A 22,652-nucleotide genomic window follows, 5' to 3' on the forward strand; every position below is an offset into this window, starting at 1 on the left:
AAGGTGTACGAGTGAGGCGGGAGTTGGTGCTGAAGTTTGTGCCGTCGTTGTCTCTTCGCGTGTCCGTCGTGTGTCCAGCATGAAGTCTGGGGCAGTCCCAGTGTGTGAGTGTGTGTTTGTGTGTGAGAGAGAGAATGAATAAGAGAGCATGTTGTCAGATGGGGGCTACTAAAAGGTACCGTGGGGGATTACGCTCAATGGTTGCTGTGTAAGCAACATGCTTATTGGTCGTCCTCTTAATCTTTACCATCCATTCAGAGCTTCATCAATCAGCCACACACACACACGCACACGCACACGCACACGCACGCGCGCGCACGCACACACACACACACACACACACACATACACATACACACGTATGCAAGTGGCGGGTGGGGCTGTTGGGGTAACTTTTTAAAATCCCCCTTTGAGGACCCCCTTTGTCCACACGTCTAAGTGTGTGTGTGTGTGTGTGTGTGTGTGTGTGTGTGTGTGTGTGTGTGTGTGTGTGTGTGTGTGTGTGTGTGAGCATATGTGTGCATGAGTGTGCAAGGGGCACTCTGATGGAGTACAGAAGCGCTGTAATCTTAGACCTCTATCTCTTTCTCTTTCCATCTTGCTTTTCTCTCTCTCTCTTTCTCTCTCTCTTTCTCTCTCTCTGTCTGTCTGCAGGGGTGGCGATCAGTCAGCGGCCCCCTTTAGTGTGCGTGTTTAAACGTGCTGATTAACGGGTGGGGACGAGCATTATTATGTTTGCCAGACCTTCAATTTGTATCAGCCTCTTTCTCCCTCCTCTGTGAAACCCTACCTCCGCTCTCCCTCGGCCATGTTTGGTCTGTGTGATTGAGCTTGGCTCATAATGAGGCAGAGTGTTTGCCAATCTACCCAGTTCCCACTTACGGTTCTCTTGGTCTCCTGAAGCAGGGGCAAACACCACCCTCCCAATCCCCCTCTTCAGACTAGTTTAAGGAAATGGTAATATGCGGGGGTAGCCTACAAACATAATTTGAACGGAATATTAAATGGCCCAGGTTTTGCATGAGCTAATTCAGTTCTTTATTGGGGTGGTCAAGGCCAGGGATATACATTATTGAGGAACGTATGGAGTGATTGAGAGAAGGGAGAGAGAGAGAAAAGAAAAGACCAGGGCAGATGAACATTAACATTAAGCCCAATATAAAAACAGCCTCGTGCAGGCCAAGGTCCTGGAACTGCCAGACATTTTTGATCATGGCATTACATTATTTTTTGTTAGGGTTTAGCTTATCTAACTGACTATACAAGAGTGGTGATTGTATGGCATACAGAATGCTATGCATTGAATACAATGCTAGCATTTAGAAGATTCAAGGGAAAATGTAATCACATCAAATGTTTCTGCCTAGTCTGTTTTATGCCTTGATTGTGCCTTGTGATGTTGTCATGGGTGTGATGGTTTCTGTCACTCTGTGCTTGTAAGAATGCAGGATTTATATTCCCTTCCAGACAGGTTTTATCAGTGCAGATGAATAAAGATAATTATCCAGGTAATGATTTCAACGCCATCCACATTTCCACCTGAAAATCCATGTGTTGGGAGGGTTTTATCCTCTTAAGATGCTTACATGTGGGGGTTCACATTGTAAACACCAGCAGATTACTACAAAAAGCTGACATCAGCGACTCTGAATACATAGAAAAGTCCAAAACCATTTAAAACGAGCTAATCAGATTACTGTTCTGCTCAGCTCCCTTTGTCCAGCAACGGAAAATAAGTCGGAGGAAAGCGGGAAGAGTTGAAAAAGACTGAATGGACAAAATAAAGATCACTTTGTGAGCAATGAGTTCCTTGGAGTCATCTGTTGTTTTCTTTCTGGCAACAGATTAGTTATAACTGATTGCTCCTACTTTGGTTTATTACAATGTACATTAATACTTGTGAACATATCACTGATGCATGGTTTCATGCATAGCCTAATATGAACACATCTCTGTACAATTATATACAATTCATGAGCGAAAATATAGTCAATGTGGTCATTCTTCAGGGTTATCTTAAAACAATTAAAAAAACATGAATGAAAATTTGAAAAAAATGGAAATGTACATCCAAACTTTTAAGCACTACAGTCGGCATGTGATGGAATCATATGAAACAAGTAAAACAAGCAATAAATATGCATAATTACCATTAATTATAAAAGGTTAAATTATACATCAAATTAAATTGTAAAATTATAAAAAGTTGCTACGGTTCCTCTACCTAAAGTATTTATGTTATTGCATCATAACACTATTGCCTCAGATAAGCCTGTCTGCTTCAGAGCAATCAACAGTTGGCATAGCTGTTTTCCCTCCACGCTAGGTCATTTCCCCTGTAATCCTCCATCCGCCATGTTATGGCCTTCACCCAGCGGGCACGTAGAACGGCACATAACGGTAAACGGGGGAGTAATGCGCTAATTCTTTCGAGCAGCTTGTGATAATTAGTCATCCTGCAGGCATAATTAAAGTGAAGAACGATACGCGAGATTTAGGCTGTGGCTGCAGCCCTGTGCTAGTGAGGGCAGATGCGTGCTGAGCGGGATGCCTGTTCAACACCCTGCACAACAGCTGCTGGAGGCAAAGCAGCCTCTTTTTACACTGGCTGAAGAGAGACAAGCAGTTGTCACATTCAGACAAGATGCATCACTACCTGATGTCACTCAAACCTATGCTTATCTGTTAATTAAATTCTTTCACAGTGGTGATATAAAACAAGACACCTGTTGCATTTTGAGAGACGTGTTCTGTGCACAGAGATGTGACGCACCTGCACATGCTATGCACTGATAAATATTTCATGTTTTGTATTTTACCGGTATAGTATTTACAGTAGGAAGATGCCTTAAAGTTTAACTTTAAGTTCAAAGTCGACAGTAAATTCCTATAGTATTTTTTATTTTTAAATTTGAATCAATTTCTGATAAATTCTTGTAAAATTGTTTTATAGTGACCTACAGTTTAACATATTACAGTGCAAATAAGACCACTGTAGAATGCAGAAAGGCTGAAAATGATTGAACCTCCAAGCATTACACCTCCCAGTAGTGCACCTCAGGGACATAGCAGTTGCAATATTATAATTACATTTATAAATAATTACAAATATTTTTTTCATTATTTGATCATTTTTAAGCATTTTAATGTAGTCAATTCAATCTTTTGTTAGATGTTTTTTGGTTGAATGAAAATTTTGTCCAGAAACTTTGCAAGTCTACCCAAGGAAATTTAAAACAGGTGCCATCCAACTATTTACTGCGGCCTTTATTGTGCTCTTTTATAGTCTTGTGTAAAGTGTGAGGGCTTGTAGTGATAAAGTCTGTATGCTATTTGTATTTCACTTTGTTGAATAAAAGACAGCTAAGACTGCTAAGTACATAAATAGAATTGTGAGCACTGTAGCTCCTTTGGCATGTAAATCCTACACATCCTATGCCTGTACACACCGGAGTTATATCTTCATGCTCCGTGCCTAGATATCAGAATCTGAATCAGAATCACGTTTACAATATATAAGCTTATTATGCGTTGTGCATCAGTTTATAGTCTCACACTTTTGAGTGCCACGCTGCAAACACCTTTGCACATGGGTCATGGATCAAAGCAGAGATATGAAACAGTTCAGACTTCTGACCAGCTCTATTAACTTAAATAGCTTAATTGTAATTTTAAATGAATTTAATTTGTTTACATAGTGCCATTAAAAATGGATACTGCCTAAGGTACTTTAGAGAGGCCGGAACTCCCCAGAGCAGAGGGTGTAGTCTTCCACAATGCAATTCTTCTGCAGTACTGCAGTACTTATCAGGACATCAGTGTTACAGTAAGTTACTGCTTAATGTATGTACAATTCCTATAATTCATTTCTGCTTTAAAGTAATGCACTACAAAGCAGTTATATAACAATATCCAATACAAATCAAAGTAAAAAAGTACAGATTTCACACACATTTCTAACAGTTTGGCCTTAATGTATACGTCATGTAAACGTCATGGTCATAAATTATTTTGACAGTGTGCTGTTTGTGTAGACATATTTTGGATGTACAGTATGTTCTCTATGTATGTGTGTGTTTGTGTGTGACTGTATATGTATATTTAGTTTAAGTAACACACCTGTCTTCAGGCAGAAGTGATATTCAGATGTGGTGTTTGGCTGGGGTAGAGTTGCTGGGATGAGCAGAGATTATGACTAGACGAGCGATTAGGATGAATGAAGCCTAATATTAGAATTCAGAGAATAATTATCTGCACCTCGAGCAATGGTTTTAATGAATGGACGTCATACGCCTGTCACACGCAGCATAAGCCACTTAATTACGACCCTTATAATAACGGCGACGATAACAACGTTTATCTGATCTAGTGGCTAATGCTAACTCTATCATGCCAGGCCAGGTCACACCTGTTGCAGAGTTGACTGCTTGCTACACAAAGGTGTTTTTTTTCAAACACACACAAACACACACACACACACACACACACACACTCAGCCACACACACACACACACACACACACACACACACACACACACACACGTGCGCGCACACACACACACACACACACACTGAAGCACACACAGGCACACGTACACTGTGGCCCTGCCATGCAGTCCTGACCTAGATCTCTGACTGTAAGCGGCAGCTGCCCTGTGGGCTGTGGTGCTGCCGTCAGCAGAAAGATGGGGTGGAGAAGGGGGATGAGGAGGATGAGTGTCAGATTCCTCCGCTCCTGAGCCTTCTGACAGAGCTCAACCCCCACCCCATACCTCCCCTGGCCAGGTCAGGAGATCCAGCAGCACCACTTCAAATTAACCCCTTCTAGCACCAACACTGAATTGCTGTTCGCAAAAATAAAAAACACTGGAAACATGGATTTTATATTGTATCTTTGTTTGTCTGTTTGTTTTTTGTTTTTCCTGTTTCAGTGGTCTTTAAGTTAGCCATTAAACAAAAGTCTGATAGGCCATCTCCATAACCCCTGACTGAAGTCTTTTGGAGGGATGTCTTCAATGAATACTTTACTGAGTGAATATGACCATGCCTACTGTTTCTCCACTGCCAGCCCTACCAGTCCTTTGCTGAAAGGATTTCATGCCAACTGAATCACAACTGTATGTTCAGAAACTGATGGATTTTACCATTTATTAATGAATTAGTTAATAATATTTCTCTAGAATGAGTGTTATAACCAGTGGTGGTAGAAAATAACTGACTGATTAATGTGAATTTAATGTAACATCGGCATTGATTTTTCAATGTTCTAGTTTCATACCTTGCTTCCTTTCCCGCTATTGTCTTCCAGAATGAGGTGACCTTGGACAAACTGTTGACTTTGAGTTCCTTAAATACTCCTGCTTCTTTGCTCACCATCAACCTTAAGGAGCTTTGTGTATAATCCTTATGAGTGTCAGCTGTAATCAAAGAATAAGATTGACTCCATCAGTCATTGTGTTGACAGTGGCTGAGGAGGAGAGTTTAGGAGTTTAGCCCCCTCAGCGTCAGAGCGGAGGATGGAGTGCCTGGAAATATGACCTCATAAAAAAGCCACATAATCATGATTCATAAATGTGTGATATTTACATACAGTATGCATATTCGTATTCAACAAAATCATAACTGCAGTTCCAATGTAGGACAAAAGGTTTCTGAAACATCAGGGCATTTTGGAACAATGTCCCTCTTCTGCTGTTCAAGCTTAGCTTGAGGCTACTGTAAAGCTCAACAGGCGCAAACACTAGTAAGACTACAGTAGGTGTAACCTGTTAGAAGGGCAAGCTGATCTGAACATAATGAGATCATTGTTTCCTTCCTTCTGTAAATATGTCATCATACAATGAACACTCATTTATGAAATAAAACATAAGGATACCTTCTGTCTGTGGATGTGTGTGTGTGTTATTATTTTGTGTGTGTGTCTTGTGGCACCCAACAGGTGGTCTTGCTCTAGTCGCCTGGCCGCTGACTCTGCTGATCCTGAGTGGGGTGTGTGTGTATACGTGTGTGTATGTGTGTGTGTGTGTGTGTGTGTGATCAGATCCCCCCACCCATAAGGTGGAAAGGGTAATGCACAGAATGGGGAGGCCAGTGTCTGGGTAAATATCACCAGCTTGTAAGCTCATTTCAGAGAGTAAATTAAACATTACCAAGACTTAATCCAAGGCACTACTGAGCAAGGAAGGATTTCATAGCGCGTGTGTGTGTGGGCACTTTTGTGTGTTGTTTTTCTTGCTTGTGTACAAAGGTTTAGCAAACAATCAACAAGAGAACAAGGTTAAAAACAGCCCACTGGGGACAGTTTTAAGCTAATCTAACAAATACCATATTTAATTTTAATCGTACTAAGATGATGTATTTGCTTAACATAAATATTAACCAGTTAGAACCAGTATTTGAATAGATATGTAACTCTGACCATTGCTTCATGTATGTATATCAAGCACACACCTGCATAACATTATTATTACTTTGATTATTATGACGGTAATTATAATGATGGTGATGACGATGATGCATATAAATATTATTATTATTTTTGTTGTTATTTATTATTATAATCATTATTATTATTTGCTATTTCATTTGGTGAAAAAAAAATCGAATTTACCGTCCATTCAGACAGACCATTTTCTAAGGAGCGAGGCAAGTGCATGGACAGTTTGTAAATATGTAGCAAATGACTATGGTACTGGCTCAGAGTTCAGGGTGAATACCCAGTGACTGTGTGCTTCAAACTCTCTTAGTCTTTAACAAACACAGACATGCAGGAACAGATGGGGAGGAGGATGATTCAGAGGAACCACTGAAGATGTGGGAAATGTGTGGATGTAAACCCCCTAGATATAGATATAGATATACAGTAGATGTGATATAGATCAATGTTTTTGAGTTAGAAGGTGAAATTTCAGGCATGGATTTGGGCTTAGGAATTTCCATACGGCAGGCTAGAGACTAGGTGGATTGGAATTAAGTAGAAACTTACAGATAGATTATCAGACAGACAGACAGACAGACAGACAGACAGACAGACAGACAGACAGACAGACAGACAGACAGACAGACAGACAGACAGACAGACAAATGGGTGAAGAAGTAGCAACCTGTAGGTAATAAACAGTCAGAACAGTGGGAGACAGGCTGGCAGGCAGACAGACAGGTAGAGAGCCTTACTAGTGGGCGGAATGAGAGGGCGACAGGGAGAGGCTTGTAATCAGGACAGCAACCCGAGCTGTGCCACCATGATCGCTGAGGCCCCCCTCATTATCTTATCTGCCTTTGTAGCCCGTGTAATCCCCCCCCCCTCATGATTGATGATGTCGCTGTCTGATTACAGCGCTACAAAAACCCCTGAGATCACCTTACCAGCTCCAAGCCAAACCAGCACCGCTGCAAGAGACACAGGTGAATAGTCACCGCCACACTGTTCCACATACTGGCTTCAACATACACACACACACTCACTCACACACACAGATGTCCAAATGTGCTAATTGAAATTGCTTTTTAAATATAAAGTAGACCTTTGACACTACATAAATGGCTAGCCTCAATAAATAGTTTAAAGTTTAGTTCAAGTTCAAAGTTCAAAGTACTTTATTGTCATTGCCACAAAGACAACGAGACAGAAGGGGCAGCAACAGACTTCTTCCACAGCTAAATAATAATAAATAACAATAGACTGTTTAGACTGTTTACACTAATTATGTGACTTTTCAGGCATTTCAAAACTACTAGGGTTAGTTATACATTTTGTTCTCACTACTTACTTAAATTATGTAAATCTCAGTGGCACCGTAAATATGGTCTGGCGGCACTGAATTGAAAAAAGTCCATGGCCTCTGCGCTCAGTCTTGGATTACAAAGTGACGTTTGTTACAGAACAAAACATAGCCTTCAGTGAATCATACAAGTGAAGCTCAACAAGTGAAAAAACTGTGAAAACACTTGAGCATCATCCTTGTTTAGATAGCCTGTGTTTTGAACAGGCATTTGGGATATTTTTGTGTGTTCTCTTTATTATGAATGTGTCTATGTAAAAAAAGACTACATTACCTGGATAACTCTATACTAAAACACTGAGAAAACAGTGAGACAGAGAGAGAGAGAGAGGGAGAGAGAGAGAGAGAGAGAGAGAGGGGAAAGAGAGATAAATGATTCAGAGTGGCAGGCTTAAGTGTCTGAGATCAAGTCGCCTGCGGGCCGGTATGAATCAGATTGGTAACCTGTGCTCTTTTCAGGACTGGCATTGAGTGGTGCCGCAAGATGCCCCCTGCGTCGACAGACAGCCCATTATGCCTGCCACACACACAAAGCAACCCACGCACCCGATGCCTCTTCCCTGGCGACACGTAACCCCCAGCGACGACACACGGCAACCCCGCACCGCTGTCATCCGGCGCTCATCTCTGACCTCAGCCGCGCAGGTCGCTCGGCCAATGGCATTAAAGATTCAGCGGGCCCAAAGGTCTGCCGCCACAAGTGTTAACAGCAGCATTGTGCAAGCGGGTGTCCCACTCAAAGGCTGACGAAACCCAGCACCACACACAGACCCTCCATGGCTGACACCCCATCTTGATCCACAGATATAGTGACACACCTGTGCAAGAGTGCGCATGTGTTTGTGTGTGTATGTGTGTGTGTGTGTGTGTGTGTGTGTGTGTGTGTGTGTGTGTGTGTGTGTGTGTGTGTGTGTGTGTGTGTGTGTGTGTGTGTGTTGTGTGTATGTGTGTGCACCCCAGGGGAGCAGGAGGTTCAGCTGCTGAGAAAGAGACGGAGATAGGAGAAAGAAAGAGGTCATTGGAATAATATGTTTGAGCCTTTACAAATAAAAAAGAATAATTTTCAGAAATTGGAAATTTGACATGGGATGACATTTAAAATCACACACTAAAATGACATTGCATAATTTAGCCACTGCAGGTTCCTCATACTTACCAAATGGCTTCTCGCATCTGATTGTACATGTGAAAAGTAAACATCTATTTTATAGAGGGACAAAGGCCTGAAAACCATGTCACTAGCATCGTTTTGACACAAGCTCTTACATCCTCAACTCTTACCTGAAGCTGCATAGTGTCAAGAAACTCCCAGTCAGGATACACAGGAAAAAAATGGCACATTGGAATATGCTTAAAACTGTTTTTGCCATTTGCACTGTTGAGAAGTTAATTCTGGTCATTTGAATCACCAGGTCTGAAACACCCATGCCTTTATCCAACCTACGTTACGTAGAATAAAAATTATTGTTTGAAAATGCATCTGCTTATAACTTCATCACGTGTAATTATTCACAAAATAAAATGTATGCTTCATCATAAATGCTTGTTGACCATCTCCTGATAGAGATCATAAACCGCTCTCTCTCTTGTTATTAGCAAGCCCAAAAATGGGCATACAATATATTTGTTTGCAACAGGTTGCACCAGATATTTGGAGGTCCATCAGAGTCGTATCAATAATCATCACGCCATGGACATCTGTCAAAGAAAGAGGCCAAATCTCTCCAATCTGCACTCATTTGAGCTGCTCAAGTGATTAGTGGAAAAGGCTGTTAAAATATAATCTGAGTACAAACTGCACTTTTGACAAACAAAGAGTGCACCTGCTGAAGGACTGCCGAGGAGTCCTTTTGTCAGTATGGCAAGCTGGCAAGGGTTAACACCAGACAGCACCAGGTGGTGCAGTGTGCCATGCCATAATCTGTTTGTGTCAGACTTTTTCTAGATATTTGTTGCATATTGGATATGCGGCATATGTGAGTTTTTTTCTTTTGGTGAGTGAAGTTTATTAACACAACTGATGTAGCCTACGAGCGTAGCCTATATGAAATTGCAATTCAAATCAAATAAATGTTATCTGCTAAATTCAATCACTGGGTGGTGTTGCCAATAACTGAATTTTGAATGTAATGTAATTTTAATTGAAGACTAATTGAATTAATTGAACTTTAAAAGAAGAAAAACTTCTAGTTTAGCGTCATCTACTGGTGAAGGCGTGTGCTTCAAGGGTCAATACAACAACACTGTGATTGCTTAAAACTGGGTGAGTGACTTATTCTGTTGAGTTTAGGCAACATATGAAAACCTGTCAGTATTTCTGAAAAGCTAATGGCTCTGAGTATTTTGAATGATAAAAAAACAACTTACAAAAGACTTTCCACCTTTCGCTCGTTTATGATGACGTAACAGCGTAATACGTCTCTTTGTTGGCCCAGTCAGTGGCAGCGACGCTTTTACCGTTGTGAATGTGGATTCTGTAGCTAGCTAATGTTACAGTGGAAAATTTGGAACTGGGATTTTTTCGACCCTTTGTGTTAAATTTTGTTGACAACATTGGTTACTGGCTTTGCTATCATCTTTTCTCGACATAATACTAATCTCTTAAGTAATGGACTCGGACGAGGGTTACAATTATGAATATGACGACGAGGAAGAGGAATGCAGCGAAGACAGCGGTGAAGACGAACCCGAAGAAGACACCCTAGATCTCGGGGAGGTGGAATTGGTTGATCCTGTAGTGGCTGGTGGTGAGCGAGACGACTGTGGAGAAACCGGAGGCAGTGGCCTTGGGCCTGGACAGGATGAGGAGGACTACCGTTTTGAGGTCTTGACCGCTGAACAAATTCTCCAGCATATGGTCGAGTGTATAAAAGAGGTCAACGAGGTCATCCAGGTGAGGTATACTCCAAGGCAGGTAAAAATAGTAGGAGAGACCGGGAATGTCAGAAGCTCCTAGGCCTAAGGTTGCGAAATAAAAACAAGCTTTCTGGCTAGCTAGCTTAGTAATGTAGTTACCTCTTCTCTGTCTAGCTAAGTCATGCAAGTACCAGCCGGTGACGACAAATGACAAAGAAGAAATATGCTTACAAATACATGTAATTGGATAGTTCACATTATTCGTTTGATTTTGTAGGACATTTTATTCTTCTAGTCAACTATCCCTTGGCCATACTCTACTGCTTACTTAGCTGTGGCATCTGGCTAACTATTGGCCACAGCTATCGATAGCTAGCTAAGGTTACCTAAGCTAGCAACATCAAACACGTTAAGTTAAAATAACGTTAATGGGTCGAGAGTAAAAGTTAACGTGTGTATTACGAGCCACGTTTGCAAAACAGGGGTTGTCAACAACTTCAGGTATTCTTTATAACAAATATATTTAGCTAATGAGTAGCCTTTCACCTATGATGGATAGGCTACCTGGTAAAAATAACGTTAGCCGCCAGGCAATGTAATGAGTTAGTTGGCTAGCAGATAGCTAGGTAAGTTTTACTTGCTCATCTGAAGCTAGCGATGACAGGGGTGGCCATCGTTATCTTGTTATGCTATCGCTGGTCAGCTAACCCTTCAACGTTACGGATGTGGCTGGTCACCTAGCTAGATGTTTCACGTTAAATAACCCAGCTTACTACGGCATATAAGCAGCAAGCTGTAAACGTCAACTGTTCGTGGGCCTACTGGTTTAGCCAACCAACCGAGCAGGTAATGATACAGGTATCGCACATATAAGTTGTGTTTGCACCGAGTTGAAATTTGATTTGATAATTGTGTAGTCCAGGCAAGAGCCAGAGACCATGGGGGGTGGAACACATCACGTGTGGCAATTCATTAATGTTAATGATAAATGGTCACCATCAACAGTCAATCCTATATCTTTCTCCGAGGTCTCCTACATATAATTTGACTTTATAGGCTAGAGGATGCGGTGACATATGTCCCAGACATGTTTAAATTCTCATTAATCTATCAATGAATCTCAACTGCCTGAGGGTAGCCATGAAACAAGGGCAACCGATGGATGTAATGCTTTGGCAGTTGGCACACGGGATAACATAAACACGAGTCTGTCAGGGATGCAGCCACACAGTGCTATTCTTAACTCAAATCTCCCTTTTGAAGTCACAGCTGCTATCCTCTCAGGAGCTCTACAGAGAACATGCAGAGCAGGCTGCATGGAGCACGGATACTACTGCGTACTGGCCTAGAGCAGCAGCAGCAGCATTGGTAACAGCATGTTGCCTTGATTAGCCAGTCCTGACAAGACATAAACGACTGTGTGTTGGCTGAAGGGTTTCAAAGACAACGTTGGTAGTGAAGATTTCATTACATGCATATGGCTCTTGTACATAGGGTAGTAGCCTCTCTGAAAATATATAAAAGTACAGGATTGGTCAAGCATCACACAGTGGGCACAAGGGTGGTATTCATTGTAGTCACCTATATAGGTAGATTGCACTACAAGGTAGTATCAGTTTGTGTTATGTTGACATGATGTAGCCTTCCTCTGACTTGTAAGTAAGTCAGATATCATGATCCCTGTTTGTACATCTGTGGCTGGACAGTGGATTGTGGTGGTAAGAAAGGCCGGCCTGACGGCTGTGAGGTGGCTCTAGCATTACGTGACCAGTGTCTGGTGTGAACCTACTCCTGACGGCTGTGAGGTGGCTCTAGCATTACGTGACCAGTGTCTGGTGTGAACCTACTCCTGACGGCTGTGAGGTGGCTCTAGCAGTATGTGACCAGTGTCTAGTGTGAACCTGCTCCTGACAGCTGTGAAGTGGCTCTAGCATTACGTGACCAGTGACCAGTCTCTAGTGTGAACCTGCTCCTGACCGCTGTGAGGTGGCTCTAGCAGTATGTGACCAGTGACCAGTCTCTAGTGTGAACCTGCTCCTGACCGCTGTGAGGTGGCTCTAGCATTACGTGAACAGTGACCAGTGTGGCTCTAGCATTACGTGAACAGTGACCACCAGTGTATAGTGTGAGGATGCTCCTGACGGCTGTGAGGTGGCTCTAGCAGTACGTGAGCAGTGTCTAGTGTGAACCTTCTCATGACGGCTGTGAGGTGGCTGTAGCATTAGGGGACCAGTGTCTAGTGTGAACCTTCTCATGACGGCTGTGAGGTGGCTCTAGCATTACTTGACTAGTGACCAGTTTCTAGTGTGAACCTTCTCATGATGGCTGTGAGGTGGCTCTAGCATTAGGCGACCAGTGTCTAGTGTGAACCTGCTCCTGACCGCTGTGAGGTGGCTCTAGCATTAGGCGACCAGTGTCTAGTGTGAACCTGCTCCTGACCGCTGTGAGGTGGCTCTAGCATTACGTGACCAGTGACCAGTGTGAACCTGCTCCTGACGGCTGCTTCCCCATTTCAGAACCCTGCCACCATCACCAGAATGCTCCTCAGTCACTTCAACTGGGACAAAGAGAAGCTTATGGAGAGGTAGGCTGTGATTTTCTGCATGAATAAGATCATGGACCTATCTGCTGTTTTGCTCTTTTTTTTTATAAACCAAGGGTATGTTGTTGCAGCAGGGGTGTGTTCCAATTATTTCAACAAAAATCCTTAGCATCGCCTTTCCCCATACTGACTTTTTCAAATGTTTTATGTCTAGCTGACTTTCGAGATGGTTGCTGTTGGTTGCAGGTACTTCGATGGCAACCTGGATAAACTCTTCTCCGAGTGCCATGTGATCAACCCCAGTAAGAAGTCCCGGACGCGGCCGATGAGCACCAGGTCCTCTGCCCAGGACATGCCCTGCCAAATCTGTTTTCTCACCTACCCAAACTCGGTTAGTCTCCACACCACTTCCCCTTAGCCACAGAAATGGCTGTCTGGAAATCATATCCCATATGTTGACACTAAGCTAAGACTGTATGATCTTCACAGTGTCTATTAGTCATGGCTAACAATATTTAGTTGTTGTTAATGCAGTGATCATTGTCTTATATTTGCCATTCAAATGCAAGTGTAGACAGCAAAGAATCATTCCTATGATAGGCATGAAGAGCTCTTGTTCTTTGTTCAGGGTTTGGTGTTGTTAGACCCGTACATCGGAAAATGCAAATGTGTTCCTCCAGCAGACACACTGAACATCTATCAAACTCCCCTATTGTATTTTCATGTGTCTAAAGTGATTTGCATGTAGAAGTTGAAATCTGCCTGGGGCAATGGGTAGCATGTTATGGATTGAAACTAAGGACTACACACAGTCTTAAAATGCAGAAGGGCTACTTAAGTACACTAGGGTTTAAACTAACCGTCGGTTATTTTTTCGATTAATCGATCAGACAAATAGTTTCAAAATAATCCTGTATGATTTGTATATTTCAAGATTCAAGCTTAATGCACATGCTTTTATTAAACCAATGTTCTTAACAAATCATAAGAGATTATATTCAATGCATTAATACATTGTAATTGAAAGAATTGATGCATTTATTAAAAGGAACAACCAGTTCTATGTGCTTTAGTGCAACATTGAATGGACTTCAGTATCACATTCGCATCACTTCACTCATGTTTCAGCATGTCAACATAAACGGGTCTAGTGCTGTGGGCTCATGGATGTGTACACAACCAAATCGCTGTTGGGTGGGGGGGATCCTATCACCCTGGTGACACTTAGATGTTAAGCATAGGGTAAAATAAAACAAATTGTCCAACCTCAAGTTGTTTGAAGTAAAAAGTAGCATAGATTCATGGGTTCATCTTCATCACAACATTTACCTTAAAAAATTAAAAAAATTGTTTGTGCCTGCTTTCCTATCACTAATTATCTACATAGCATTGCTAGAGACATAGCATGATAATTACGGTTAGTAACCTTTTATTTTTTTTGTTTATAGTTTAATAGAATTGGGTTTATAGAGTACAGTTTATACAAACCCAAATTATACACATAGTGAATAAGGAAAAAACAAGATGTTGATCTAGAACTGGCCACTGAAGTTAATTTATCAATTTGGTGTTAATTCTTATGTTATAGAATGTCATGCAAGCAGCTGCGGCTAATTGGGATTCATTTGATTTGGAGCTAGTTAGATACATTTCCGTCTTTCCTTTTCAAATACTTTCATAGCAAATGTGTTTCCATGCTGGTCAACTGTACATCACTTCAATGCAATGTTTTTGATTATGCTGTTTTTTGTGCTGAGTTTATTTTTGAACTTTTTTTGCTCCCTGCTGACACAGTACAGTTTAGTGCACCTGGAGATGAAATAGAACTTAAGTAAACTGTAAAAATAAAAGTAAAACTGTGTGCACACTGTGCTGGTTTTATTTCACTGACCAGACATGAATGATCACCCCACAGATCACCAGAAGGTACGTTGTACATTGGGCAGAGTGATATCCTAAGATCTGTAAATGTTTCCTTTGTGTGCTTTCCTCTCTTAGTACTTTACTGGACTGGAGTGTGGGCACAAGTTCTGTATGCAGTGTTGGGGAGACTACCTGACCACCAAAATCATAGAAGAAGGGATGGGACAGGTGTGTTTACCTGCCACACACACACACACACACACACACACACACACACAAACACACACATCATGCATATTGCCAACATCTGCTTGTAACCTTGAACAGCGCTCATCCACAACTCCAAATGAACATGTTGCTCTGTCTTAGCCTCATACCATAGTACACTGCAACACACACCTGCAATCACACACACACACACACACACACACACACACACACACACACACACACACACACACACACACACACACACACACACACACACACACACACACACAACCTGTGTCTACCTCTTTAAGTAAAATGCAGTTTTTTGGTTTCATTTACAGACCATCTCTTGTCCTGCACACAGCTGTGATATTTTAGTAGATGACAACACAGTCATGTGAGTATCCCTGTGAGACTGATGCCTTTGTTCATTCAGGAATATTTGATTCATCAATGGGTGTACTCCACGGACATTTTAGTCTTGCTTGCTGTTAATCCACAAGCATAGTAGCTGGAAATGTTAAAAGACCTGACCAGTACGTGTTATGTTGTTTAAGTCCTGGGTTTGAAATAAATTGAATTATTTTAGGATTTTGATTCAAGTATTGGAGGAGGGGTGGGGGCAACATCAAACTATTTTAGTTTTCCTTGAAAAGGGCTATTTGGTGAAGACATTTGTGTCTTTTTACCAGGAGACTTATCACAGACTCAAAGGTGAAGTTGAAGTACCAGCATTTAATCACAAATAGTTTTGTAGAGGTAAGGAATCGCCAATCTCCATCTTGAAGCTTTGAAGCATCTTAAAGAATGTTCCAAAGAGATGTTGCTCTAATAATACTCACTGGCTACTGTATTCATTCAGAGCATGGAAGACATGTAAGAAGTGGCACTTAAAATGTGCCGCCACATGTGTGTTGGTTTTTAAAAAATGCGACATGGCAAAACATTCTAACTTGTCAGCCCTTTTATTTGTTCATATTTAGTCTTCATTCTACATACAATCTTTTACCTCCTCTCCCTCCTCTTCAGTGCAATCGACTGTTAAAATGGTGCCCAGCACCTGACTGCCACCATGTGGTTAAAGTCCAGTACCCCGATGCCAGACCTGTTCGCTGTTCGTGTGGCCGACAGTTCTGGTGAGTACCCTGCAAATCCATTCATATCTCTAAACTCCTGACTTGTGACGGCACTGCTCTTATATCCGTACATGTATAATTTCCAAATACCCCTTCTGCCCTGGATCTGATCATAATAACACAACTCTGTTGTATGTTCTTTACAACCAGCTTCAACTGTGGAGAGAACTGGCATGACCCAGTCAAGTGCAAGGTATGCAACAGCAGTCTTTTTTTAATTTTTGTATACGTAATTGATTGTGGAGATTTGGAAAGTATTTGGAAGAATTCAGATGTTTTAAATGAATACATTTCCGTGATGAAGATGTTAGTAGTTTGTAGAGTTTATCTCTTTTCTTGGTATTAATTACTGTAGAAAGGATTTGAGTTGAAGTAGCAGATGAAGCGAAGCAGCCCCTGTGTGTTTGAGCCAAGGCTGTGGAAATGAGGGCAGATGTTATTTTGGTGGGCATCTCCCCTCTAAAGCGTGGCTGGCTTCTCACCAGGAGGGCTCATTAGGCAGCCCCAGGCCAGGCTAAACTCTCATTAGTTCGCCCGCTCTGGGCACCAGCAGGCCCGCTCTGATCTTAGGTGCTCGATTGAAGTGTTCTTCACGAAAGAATGAAGGATATATGTGTGTGTGTGTGTGTGTGTGTGTGTTTCATATGTGTTGATGTGAGGTCTTACTATGCTATGATGACACTCTAAAGGTGAAATGGATACAAATAATTGATTTCTGTGTTTGGGGAAAGTTTCTTTCGTTCATTCAGTTGTGCAAATCTCCTTGTGTGCTCTCCAGTGGTTGAGGAAATGGATCAAGAAGTGTGATGATGACAGCGAAACATCCAACTGGATCGCAGCAAACACAAAAGTCTGTATTCACATAATCCTCTTCCATTTGTACCTCATCATTATTTACAGATGGGTAATCTAAACGTATTTAAAGCTCCAGAAAGTAAAAATCATTATGACACTGTGATGGGAATGTAGGAGCAGGTTGATGCGCTTCAGTAGCATCTGGCAGTGTGACGAGCGTGTTGTATGAATGTCCACTGGTGTCCTCTGTTGTACAGGAATGCCCAAAGTGTCACGTGACCATCGAGAAGGACGGTGGCTGCAACCACATGGTGTGCCGGAACCAAAACTGCAAGGCAGAGTTCTGCTGGGTGTGTCTCGGCCCCTGGGAGCCCCATGGATCTGCCTGGTAAGGAATGTCTTAATCTGAAGATACACTCCGTTATCACACACACACACTTATCAGATCCTGTTTACCAAACACTTTTGTCTCACTCAACCTTTCTCAAACCATTGGCCACTGCCAGTACGCAAAGTTTTTCCGCTGGCAGAGTGCTAAACTCACAGAATATGTTGTGGCACAGTTGAATGGAATCATGGAACCGCTGACCGACAGAAAAAGAAAACAAAAGTATAGCCATCAGGAGGTATACTTGACAATGAGGTGTCATCAAACAGAGGCATTACATAGATATTAGGAGTGTAGTAGTCGAAAGACGTGAGGGAACTCAATTGCTTACCATGAGCCGTCATGCAATTTTTTGTGTGCTCCGAGAGAGGAACAGAGACCACTCTAGAGAACTGCAAGGAACACGTTGGTAGTCTAAAGGCGACCACACAGTCCAAGCTAATTGTTTGGTTACACACACGCTACTCGTGACTACGTTTTCAATTGGCTAATTATCTCCTGCGCTTCCTGCAAAAAAAGAAGCGAAGATAATTAATAATAAGAACGAAGTTGGTTTCCTTCAACTGTCCATCCCAATCAATACCCAGCTATTACAGAGTGGATAACTCCCTGTAGTAGCACTGAGCATTGTAATCCGGCAGATCTGTTCAAGCGTGGATGAGAAACGTTTAGGCTAACATTGTTCTCCCATCTCCACACAGGCAACCTTTCTATAGGCCTATGTACTCCACTGTGTACTACACAAAGGCTGGTGTTGAAATTAAATAGAATAAAAAGCATTTTCCTCATATTCTTCCCAAACACGCATCATGCAAACATGCTGAGTAACACAGTGATACCATTGAAATCACACTGGTAGTCACAATCAAAGCATGCACATCAGAGGAGCTTTTTAATTATGTTCTATGGGCACATAGTTCTATAATAAAACAAATAATAATAATTATCCATCCATTCATCTTGAGCTGATTCAAGCTGTTCAGCTCTACCAAATTCATCTAGCTGTTGATTTTAGGTGACTTTACAGTGAGAGTATTGTACAATGCAGGTGTAGAAGTCCTCTCGTTTCCTGTCAGTAATTACTCTCGCAATCTGTGTGCTCCGTCACTTTTTTTTTTAGGTACAACTGCAATCGCTACAATGAGGATGACGCCAAGGCCGCCAGAGATGCCCAGGAGGTGAACTAAGTTTTTATCCCGAGTAGACAGGGCACTATGTATGGATGGATGGATGGATGGATCTAAATGCACTATGAGTTTAAGGTTATAATTTCAATGTGGGAATGTTCAGTTGTATGATGACGATTACATAAGACAAATTCTAGTGTATACAATACCACTCAGTGATATGCCAGTGTAGCACAACATATGGGGCACATATATTCATATTACATAAACTATGGCCGTTCCTTTACATTTCTTGTTGCCACCAGCATTTTCTGGGCCATATCTAGCATTGTGCTACTAGCGTTATGCCTTTATGTGTAGGATGGTTTTTATGTTTGTGGTAAATTGTGTGTGTGTGAGGGATTAGTGTATCTGTATGGTTTATAGCTGTGTGTGTGGATGTGTGTGTGCGTGCATGCGTAGTGTTGCATTTGTGCATGTAGCGCCCAGACGCATGCTAGAATGTAAACCCAGTTGTGTATGGTGCAGCGTTCTCGGGCGGCCCTCCAGCGGTACCTCTTCTACTGCAACCGCTACATGAACCACATGCAGAGCCTGCGCTTCGAGCACAAGCTCTACGCCCAGGTCAAGCAGAAGATGGAGGAGATGCAGCAGCACAACATGTCCTGGATCGAGGTGCAGTTCCTGAAGAAGGCCGTGGACGTGCTGTGCCAGTGCCGATCCACGCTCATGTTCACCTACGTCTTCGCTTTCTACCTCAAGAAGAACAACCAGTCCATCATCTTCGAGGTGAGGGGGGGAGGTCAAGGAGGCAGGATAGTGGCTACTTCACAGTGGCTACTGCTTTTACAGAGAGGAAAAATGTGTACATTGTCACTATTCAAACTAACCATCAAGTCGTTGATGAACGCTAAAAAGCCCATGGAACTGTGTTCAGTTGTCACTCTCTGAGTCTGTGGTACCTCTCATTTATTTAAATCAAATGTAGAATATTTTGTGTAATTAAAATGACAGATTGAAGGTTGGCAGACGTTAAGCTTAATTTCTTATTGTTCTTTTGTATTCTTTTATTCTACTATAATGTCAAAAACAACAATTAGTGACCGATATTTGAGTGGGTCTGGAAGTCATCAAATTTAAGGGAATTCCTTTGCTTCCTTCTCAGAACAATCAGGCCGATCTGGAGAATGCTACAGAGACTTTGTCTGGATACCTAGAGCGAGATATTTCCCAGGACTCGTTGCAGGACATCAAACAGAAAGTTCAAGATAAGTACAGGTGAGGAACCGTCATGGCTCAGCCTTGGGGGCCCAGAACACAGCAGTTTATTTGAATTGTGAAGTTTATAAAAGTGTCTGCCGTACTGGTCTGTTTTTTCACCACTCCATCTCTTGCGCTTCCCTTTTCTTCTTCTTCATCCCCTCTCTGTCCTCTTCTACTCCTCCTGTCTCTCTCTCTCTCTCTCTGTGCCCCCTCTCTGCCCCCCCTCTCTCTCTCTGTCTCTTTCTCTCCCTCCCTCTCTTCCTCTCTCTCTCTCCCTCCCTCCCTCCTCTGCAGATACTGTGAGAGTCGACGGCGAGTACTGCTGCAGCACGTGCACGAGGGCTATGAGAAGGACCTGTGGGAGTACATAGAGGATTGAGGGTGGCACAGCCTATCGTGAAGAACTCTCCAGAACACCCATTTCAAAGCGTGGCCTCCGTATCAGCAGCAGCACTGTGGTCCCAGCATCCCTTGCTGATGGGCCTCTTCTTGGCATCTCAAACTTACTACTTATCTCTTAACCTTTTATTTTATTTTATTCAGTCATTTTTACCCAAATAAATGATAGAATAACCCAAACCATCCCACGGCAGTATTGTTTGCAGCAGACCCCCACATAGTTTCTCCTCTCTGCACTTTTTTTTCTGTGAGTTTGTTTTAGATTTTTTTTGTTTTGTTTTTTACTTTTTTTTTTATTTAAGAAAAAAAGTTTTATTCAGTATGCCCAATGTGGCTGAATGGCTTTTTTTTAGGCACAGCTTAACCTGTCCGAGCCATGAGTGTGTTTGTGTGTGGCCTGTTTTTGGGGGTGCAGAATGTGGACTTGCTGATTGTACAAGTCAACATATATAGGAAGTGTGTGAGGTCTCTAGGAGAAGGAAGTCTGTATTTTTCAAACTGTAAATCGAGTACATGCATGGAACATGGAGTGGCATGCACTTGCATTTTCTTTTTCTCTGAGGGGGATGGGGTCCTTTTTTTCATTTACAATTTCAGACATATTTATTCATTTTAGTTATTTGCAAATGGTTCTACATGCAGATTTTAGTTTACTTTCCCCCATATGTCTTTTTTGTTTTGTTTTTGTATTTGTTTTTTGTTTTGTTAAACTGTTATCTGGATGGATAACATCCCAAAACAACGAAGGAAAAATCTTTCACTTGCTTAAACACAAGGCTAGCAAGGCAAATCTTAGCCTTAATCTGAGCTGTGTGTGCTAAGGCTAACATTAGCTCCTCTACTGAGACTAACATCCAACCAACCAACCAACCAACCAACATCAATCCACCCTGCCTGCCTGCCTGCCTGTTTGGTCCCGTCTGCCTCCTTCCACAACCCGAGTCTCAGTCCCATCCCATCCCCTCCCCTCCGTTTACTGTAAACCAGCCCTCCATTATTCCCTTTTGTCTCGCAGGTGTGGTCAGATGTAATACACTACCAGCTGCCCCCTGAGAGCCAAATTGAGTGACATTCACTCTTGCAAGACATGTCTGTAGTATTTTTTCTTTTCTTTTCTTTTTCATATTTTTTGTCTTTGTATGTACTTTGTTTAAGTGTGGGATGTAGCACTGAAAGTTCTGGTGATGAGTGTCGAAGTGAGTTCAGCCATTGAGGTACCGCAAGAATGACATGTGATTGTAAGATGGCCTTCCATCTTACTCACTGCAGACTTCATCAGAACGCTAAACATCGGCCCTCTTTGAGATGGTCCTCTTCCAGACAGGGTTCTATGTCGTAGTGTGGCAGGCAATTGTCTTTACACCCGTCATGTTTATGCATAACAGTCCATAACCACAAGGCTAGTATAAGTCTTGTTTGACTGTCCTTGTCCTGGCAGCCTTGTGTGAAGTAAGCCTTTTCGTAGAGGTTTTGATATCGGGCAGCCCCTTACATCCTCACAGACTTGTTACTCTACAGTCAGGATAAAAGAAGAGGTTTGTTTACAGAACTGTGATGTGATGGAGGTTCAACACGCCAGAAGCAAGTTAAAATATGTAATGTATGTATGGATGGATGCTTGCGGGGCTTTCAATGTCTATGGTAAAATGTCAAATCTTTGTGAATGCTGTCCACAGCAGCTTGCCTCCGTAGCCTTTGTACTCCTATTTTTAGAAGCCTCTGAAAAGTACAGATGTCACTGTAGAGTCGTGATTTGATATTTTATTTTTTATTTGCTTTTTTTTTTATTTTTGGACCATTTTACACATCCCCTAGAAACGCAGACTGGGCCCTGCTCTGAGAAATCCTATGCCAGTTGCTATGGCTGTGTTTGTGAGTGTCATGGGATGGCTACCCCATTGCACTGACTCTGGATTGGGGGAATGTTAGGCTTACTGTGCTGGCTCTGCCATTGAGAGTAAAGATCTCACCAAAGTGTGAACTCTCTAAATATCGTTTATGAGAATCCTTTCTCTGATATGAGAGAGATCAGAGACTGTCGCTTTCATGTGTTCTAATAATCATTCTTACAAACAAAAGATGTCCTATTTAAATAAATGTAATTTAAAAACAATAACCGGTCTGTGGCCTGTCATTGGGTGTGTGAATATTGTCATGATGTGGGTGTCATTGAATCATTTGAATATTCAATTCAAAGTACATCTGCACAGCCATGACCAGAACATTCCGTTGCACCTGGAAATTAAATCTAAAAGATATATGTAGCCATATAATGCTTCTACATGTTTCCAA

At 42.0% G+C, this 22,652-nt stretch overlaps 1 protein-coding gene across 2 annotated transcripts; it reads left to right on the top strand.

The window, feature by feature from the left end:
* The first annotated feature begins 10,257 nt into the window (after positions 1-10,257).
* Positions 10,258-22,440, top strand: LOC308369394 (E3 ubiquitin-protein ligase arih1). 2 transcript variants are annotated; one of them, XM_080843812.1, is made up of 14 exons: positions 10,258-10,674; positions 13,154-13,221; positions 13,426-13,570; positions 15,178-15,270; positions 15,594-15,649; positions 15,945-16,011; positions 16,282-16,388; positions 16,539-16,581; positions 17,167-17,238; positions 17,441-17,571; positions 18,692-18,749; positions 19,212-19,487; positions 19,864-19,976; positions 20,256-22,440. In XM_080843812.1, the coding sequence occupies exons 1-14, from the start codon at positions 10,390-10,392 to the stop codon at positions 20,338-20,340; spliced, it is 1,599 nt and encodes a 532-aa protein (XP_080699938.1). In that variant the 5' UTR covers positions 10,258-10,389; the 3' UTR covers positions 20,341-22,440. The 2 variants fall into 2 exon arrangements, with proteins under 2 accessions (XP_080699938.1, XP_080699939.1); XM_080843813.1 differs by having other exon boundaries at positions 19,227-19,487.
* The last annotated feature ends 212 nt before the right edge of the window (positions 22,441-22,652 follow it).

The sequence above is a fragment of the Sprattus sprattus genome, assembly GCF_963457725.1.
Source record: "Sprattus sprattus genome assembly, chromosome: 8".
Lineage (NCBI taxonomy): Eukaryota > Metazoa > Chordata > Actinopteri > Clupeiformes > Clupeidae > Sprattus > Sprattus sprattus.

Excerpts from the sequence above, each read along its gene's own strand:
- LOC308369394 (XM_080843812.1), top strand. The coding sequence starts at position 10,390 with ATGGACTCGGACGAGGGTTACAATTATGAATATGACGACGAGGAAGAG. Across the intron at positions 13,222-13,425 it reads AAAGAGAAGCTTATGGAGAG|GTACTTCGATGGCAACCTGG; the intron begins GTAGGCTGTGAT and ends TGTTGGTTGCAG. Across the intron at positions 13,571-15,177 it reads TTCTCACCTACCCAAACTCG|TACTTTACTGGACTGGAGTG; the intron begins GTTAGTCTCCAC and ends TTCCTCTCTTAG.